The sequence below is a fragment of the Cyprinodon variegatus genome, unplaced genomic scaffold (genome assembly GCF_000732505.1).
Source record: "Cyprinodon variegatus isolate N-32 unplaced genomic scaffold, C_variegatus-1.0 Scaffold57, whole genome shotgun sequence".
In the NCBI taxonomy this organism is placed as follows: Eukaryota; Metazoa; Chordata; class Actinopteri; order Cyprinodontiformes; family Cyprinodontidae; genus Cyprinodon; species Cyprinodon variegatus.
Window position 1 is genome coordinate 1679248 of NW_015150510.1, and position 6570 is coordinate 1685817.

General features: G+C 35.3%; 1 protein-coding gene across 2 annotated transcripts in view; it reads right to left on the minus strand.

The window, feature by feature from the left end:
• mier1 (mesoderm induction early response 1, transcriptional regulator) overlaps positions 1-6570 on the minus strand; it is a 16690-nt gene that overhangs the window by 2756 nt on the left and 7364 nt on the right. Inside the window, exons 9-12 of one of the 2 annotated variants that reach the window (XM_015371409.1) lie at positions 6332-6413; positions 3584-3678; positions 3225-3271; positions 1071-1198 (exon numbers count right to left, since the gene is read on the minus strand). In XM_015371409.1, coding sequence (XP_015226895.1) covers positions 1071-1198; positions 3225-3271; positions 3584-3678; positions 6332-6413 — 352 coding nt within the window. Of the gene's footprint in view, positions 1-1070; positions 1199-3224; positions 3353-3583; positions 3679-6331; positions 6414-6570 lie in introns of both variants that reach the window. The other variant, XM_015371408.1, reaches the window with a different exon arrangement.

Sequence of the window (6570 nt, forward strand, 5' to 3'; positions counted from 1 at the left end):
ACTTTTACTTTCGCCCTCTGGGGGGAGCCTCGCTGGAAAATCAACACCGGTTGCATAGTATACCTTTAATAAAAAAAAAAAAGGTTTTGAGAGGAACTTTGCTGTTTTTTCAGATTTTTTTTATTTTTTAGATTTTTCTTTAGACAGATTTAATATCTGCAAAAGTTACGTTTTTATTCCTCCTTCCGAGTTTTACAAATTGCTTTCTTTTCAAATTCTTTACGTTCTCTTCACTTTAAGCCAAATAGAAATACTAGCTATTGACCAATGATGTTGTAGCTAGCTTCCAAGCAGACCAATAGAAATGCGTCTTCAGACGAGGAAAGCCCGCCCCCAGGAGGGAAGAGAATGGGATCTGGTTAAAGCAATTAGAAAAGAATACAGTTCAAAACTATAAAATCTGTAAACACTTTTTTTCTTTTAAGTTTAAAAATCTAAATGCTGAAATCATTTTAAATATTTTACATTTTTAATTTCTGGTTAGTTTTTTTTTCTTCTTCTTTTTTTTTTCAAATAAATGTTTTTTATTTCAATTTACAAACCATAATCACTGCTTATGACTTAAACTTAAGACAGATTTTATGTCTTTTTGTTTACACAAGTGTAAAACAAAAAGAAATTTAGTTTGAAAAAGGCTCTCTGGACAATTTCATCTTTTTAAAAGTGCAGCCTTGAAAAATAGTAAGAAACACAATAAACAAACTTATGAACTCTGTTAGTCACAACTAAACAAGCCCATTTAGTGTGAATTATATACTAGGATTTTTTTATTTATTTATGTGGAGCTTTTATTGACTCCTACAAAATCAGATTTGCATAATAGGTCTTAACTGCTGAAACAATCAGCGTTTCCATTGATCAACCTCCAGTTTTTCCTCTTTATAAATGTTTCTAAAGGGATCTGAAAAGTCCCCAAAAATAGCAGCAAAGCCTCTAAGCTGTAATCTTTAAATTATTTGTTTTCATGTTTTCTCAAACACATCATCCCGTCTCATCCTGAATGCATCCCATCATCCGTCCCGACCAATCGCTACGCTTCTTTAAAGGACCTAGAGTGCAGACCGACTCACCGTTCTGACTGCTGCTGTCCTCCCTCTCAGAGTGGCTGGCGCTGCTGCTGGATGTGGTGGGCGGGGGCGACGCCGCCCTACTGGACGTCACGCTCTCCGTCTCATCCAGTAATCTGTCCATGTAGTCCCTGAAACACAGCGGCGTCGGACCCGTTATACACGCCTGACCGAGGGTTAGGGTTGCTAATGCAACACTAATGTTAAACACTAGAGTCCATTTAGATCCTCAAAACATTGTAGGGCATATTGCCGTCTCTTGATCAAATTTTCTTAAAGTAAACCCCCCAACTTGGACATGTAATAGACCGATTCAAAGTAGGGAATCCTTTAAAAATGGTGAGAAAAGTGTTTAGTTTCCCCATTCGGATACCCTCACATCAAATCCAGGTTAATAGAATATCTAAAGCTTTAAATTTCATGAATGTAACATAGAAAAGTGTTTGAATGCACTGTAGATTCTGGGAAACAAGCAGGGAAAAGATAGAGATCTAGATCTGCAGTCACAGGGCCTGCTGACAGGACAAGTAAGCCCAATTTCTGGTGGCCTGGAGAGATTTTTGGTTTAAATAAAACAAAAACTGATCCTGTTCAACGTAATAATCAAGTCATTCCAGATTTCAACTTGCTAGTCTAGATTAAAAACTGTTATGAGGAAGAAAAACAAAACAGTCCCATCAGACTGAACACAACTTTTCCATTATTAAACATGGGGATGGAAGTGTCATGCTATGGGGAGGCCTTTAGCAAAAGGACAGGAAGTGGTTCAGAGTTTAGATACAGGGCACTGATAAGGGAAAAAAAAAGGTTGCAAAAGATGTTACACTCTGGAAGAGTCTAAAAATAAACTAAAAATAGCAGAGATGAGGGAAAATGTACTCAAACTATCTGAGCAATAATGTGAAAAATAGCCTTAGTAAAGTTCCCTCAAAATCAGTGGATTCTCCCTTTATTTGAGCAGGCAGGTGAGATCATTTGCCAATGGAATAAGATTATTTATTTTTACAAAAACAAAATGATCCTATTTCAAGTGCATAATAGTGAATTATCTTATTTTAAGAAAATTCTTATTCTATTGACCAATCATCTTATTTATACGGAAGAGGATTAGGGCCACTGGAAAAAAAATTTAACTGATTTTTTTAATTTTATTTCAGTATAGTATGGGAAAAAAGTCAGAATTCTAACTTTAATCTCAGAATTATTGTCAGAATTAAGTCAGAATTCTGAGATTAAGTCAGAAATTCAGAAAAAAAAAAGTCAGAATTCTGAGAAAAAAAGTCAGAAATTCTGAAAAAAAAAAGTCAGAATTCTGACTTTTTTTATTGTCAGAATTCAGTCAGAATTTTGAGGTTAAAGTCAGAAATTCTGGGAAAAAAAAGTCAGAATTCTGAGATTAAAGTCAGAAATTCAGAAAAAAAAAAAGTCTGAATTCTGAGATTAAAGTCAGAATTCTGAGAAAAAAGTCAGAATTCTGACTTTTTTCCCATACTATACTGAAATAAAATTTAAAAATTAGTTAACTTTTTTTTCTTTTTTCAGTGGCTCTAATACTCTTCCGTATATTTACTTCCTCAAATGAAAGCAAATACACTTACTTTATGAAAATATTAACTTATTTTCAGACCAGTTTTTGCAGGATTAACAGGATTTCTTTAATCTTTTTTTCCAAAGTTATAAACTGAAATAATAAACTCTTAAAAGCAGATAAACTAACAGTTCTAAATCAAAGTCACCGTCCAGCAGGACAACCCATGCAAGAAAAACCCAAAGAAAGAGCTTTAACACAAGACTGGAGTCTCTAAATGCAAAAAGCTGCTAGAGATGTAAATGCAGCAGCTTTGAAGAAGTCTTAAAGGGCAGGTGAGAATAAATATACTTTCAATTTTTGGCTTAATTTGTAAATAAAAGAAATTCATAACTCGTTGCACTTATGCAATACTCTGTGTTAGTCTCTCGTTAAGAAACTCAGTGTAGACTCTCTTGGTTGTTTTTAAAACATAATAAAACGTATTACAGTTCAAGGGGAAAGAATATCTACTTAGAATTTATTTTTCTAAAGTTTTTATTGAAATATCCCGGGCTGTAAATCTGAATGAGAGAAAAACATTTCAGTTCATATCTGTGTGTTTTGCAGGATCTCTTTTGAAGACTTACGTGACTCCAGGGTGAAGGTTGTATTTCCTTTTTCCAAGCCTGGTTTGCTGTGCAAAGAAATCATAACGCTCAGACTTCTTCCACATGTAATAAAAGGCCACACATTCTCCTACAGACCTAGTTCTCACCTGAAAGATTTGAACCGGTAGAAATAAAGTCACCATTATTAAAATCATCCGAAGAGGCAGTTTGGTACAAGTCAAACACATGACAGATTAAAAATTAAAAGCTCATGATTACAAAATCAAATCTCTCATAAATAATTCATAATTAAAAACATTCCCAGTTATAATTAAGTTGTATAAATAAAAAATCTGTTTTATACAACTGAATAAATTAATTATTAGGACATCTCTCACCTTGTTGGCCTGTATTAAATGAAAATCTTTCCCATAAGCACGTAATCCTTGTTCAAAGTTTCTACATTCCTCTTCAGTCCAAACCGATATCTCCTCTGTTAGATAGAAATTAAGCGTTAAATCGGAATGTTTTCAACATTTTCAAAAATAACTTTATGCTTTCATTTATAGTCTAGAATAGGATTATTGACACACAGAGTGAACCGGATGGTAAGGAAGCTTTAAAGGACCATCACAGCTCATTAACAGAAACGATACCATAAAAAACACAACCTACGCAACAAAGATTGATCTTAAAATAAGATTTAAAATTCTTAAAAGTATTTACCCCTAATTTAAGCAGGTAAACAAAATGATCCGCGAGCAGAATGAGAATGTTTGCGCTTAGAGTAATTAGATATTGTGCCATGAAATGATATAAGGGATTTGTTGTTTTTCTTATTTTAAACACAAATAATCTTATTCCAATCGCAAATTATTTTACTTACCGGCTTAAATCATAGGTCAATACAGTTCTTTCAAGAATAATTGACTTGCTTGTATTTCAGTTTTTAGCAGTGTACATCAAACTGTTTTTGGGACTCACTGAAACTGCTTGTTTTGGTGTCAGACTAGAACAGAGGCCTCATTCTGATCCAACTTCTGCGATTAAGTCAGAACGAGATTAATCTATATTCAGGCACATCTGATTTTTTTGTGTTTTCAAACCCAAAATAAAAACACAATAATATTTTTTTGGCTTTCTGACTAAAATGGAAATCTGATAAACAGTAATCTGGCTTATCGTTTTTCTTTTTTTGTTTTAGAGAAGCAGCCTGACCCAGAAGTTCCTGCTGCCTCATATCAAATCAAGCGCCCTCTACATTTCTAAGATCTCTTTCAGGCACATGAGCCTGGAAGAGATCAGATAAATATAAAGGTGTCTTTCCATTCAGGGCCTTATAGGCCTAGACTCATTATTCTGGCATCAGTCTAATAAGAAAAACAAAAAGAAAAACATTAATTAATAAAAAAAAAATAAAAAAAAAATTCAATTGGATAGCAAATTATAAGAGCAGCAATAAATCTAATATGATATAATACGATTTAATGCTGCTGAATTCAGTAATAATTCTGAAATTGCACGTATCGGCCAATACCAACACAAGAAAAAAAAGCAAATATGGAACAAGAATATCCGCCAAACAATGTATCAGTGTATCTTTAATGTATATATGTACAGTATAAAACAACTGTGCAACATATGCCAAAATTGTAAAAAAAAAATAAATAAATAAATAAAACGTTTTTTTTTTTTTTTTTATTATGGCTGATGACATCATCATCCCAGACGTTCGTTTCCCTGATATAAAGTTATTGCGTAACATCACATGTCATTCCTGCGCTGGTATTGAATATAACAGTGGGCATGTTTACCTTATTTAGTGGCTGCAATGATTTGTCTAATATTTAGTAAATCACAAACCCCTCGCTTTGGCAACCACATGTCATTTCCTGTCAATGTCGTGGCAGTCAGCATTTCAAAATAAAAGCACCGATGAAATTTATCATCACTGCTGGGTCTAAATTGTTCCATATGAACCACTTTTGAATCGCCTTGGGTAGAACATAATTTTTTTTGATAAGTCCCAAAAGCTCTGAAAAAAAAAAAAAAAAAAAAAAGAAGTCCTCTTTGTCATCCAGATAAGCTCTGGATGAACCAGTCGGATTTGGATTCCTTGTAATCTACCCCCACAGAAAGCACAGATGCTTGGCAGTGGGCAGTGGCAGACCAGGCTCTGTGCTGGAGGTGAGTGAGGACAATGAACAGTCCTCTCAGGACTAAAGTAAAACAGCTTTTTTTAAAGCCACCTAAAAACTTCTTGAGAGCGTTCCTTATTTCTACCTTTTTTTAACATTATTTTCTCTGTATTCCATTTTAAGTGAAAACAAGCTTCACCTACAACCAGTCCCTCAGTGGCTGCCGTGTCGTGATTTCATAGAAAAGTTCAGCTCATTTCATCTCCATGCGCTGCGGCTGTTTGACGTCTCAGCTCTATCTAGTAGCACGAGGTGAAGGAGGAGCAGTGAACGCTCTGACCACGTGGGGTTCACCGCTCACAACTTCACTGCGTGAGCATCGCGCTCGGTCTGAATGCAGCCTAACTGGCAGCATTACACTTTTCGACCAGGCCAAGTTTCAGCCTGATTGTGCATCGTTGTGCCTCTCACAACCACCTCCCGCTGAGGAATAAAGTCAGGAGAAAATCAAACATGTCTGTAATCCAGTCGGCCGTCCTAAGGTCGCATCAGGGCGTTCGGCTGCACAGTGTGAGCTGTATATTTTTAAACCCGGCGGTGTCGTCGTACAGTTTGAGCTGTAGCTGTGTGCAACGACAGCGCAACGACAGTGTACTCTCGGTTTAATGCTGTGGGCAACTTTTTTTTAACCCAAGAGCCCTGTCAGTTTTGTAAAATACATGTTTTTTTGTTTTGTTTTTTTAATAGCAGGAAATAATAGACATATCAAATTAACATTAAATGTAATACAAAAACATGTTGTCAATTCAAGTCCCTTCAAAACTATAATAACCAATCAGTTCGCCGTATAAACACACAAATGGTTTCTTTCAGAGCGGTCCCAGTCATACAACTCAATTCTACTAAACATCTATGGGCTGAGGTTGAGAAATTATTGCAGAAGATGAGATCAAAAGAGTTTGTTTTTTTATGTTTGTGTATTGACTCAAGCATTTCTACGGTTCTCACCTCGAGCTGCTTTCACGTTAAACCTCAGTCTTCTTAGAGCTTCCTCTGAGTCAAAGTCACATTTCACCAGCTCATACAAAGCCTACAAAGAAAAAACAGAAGCAAACTCCAATTAATAATATGAAATAATTAATGCGTCTGATCTAAACCAATCAAGTAAAAAAATTAATGCTGCATTCACACCGACTGAAACGATGCTTGTCCACATTAAAGTCGTAGGGAAGCGGCTGTTCCAAAGG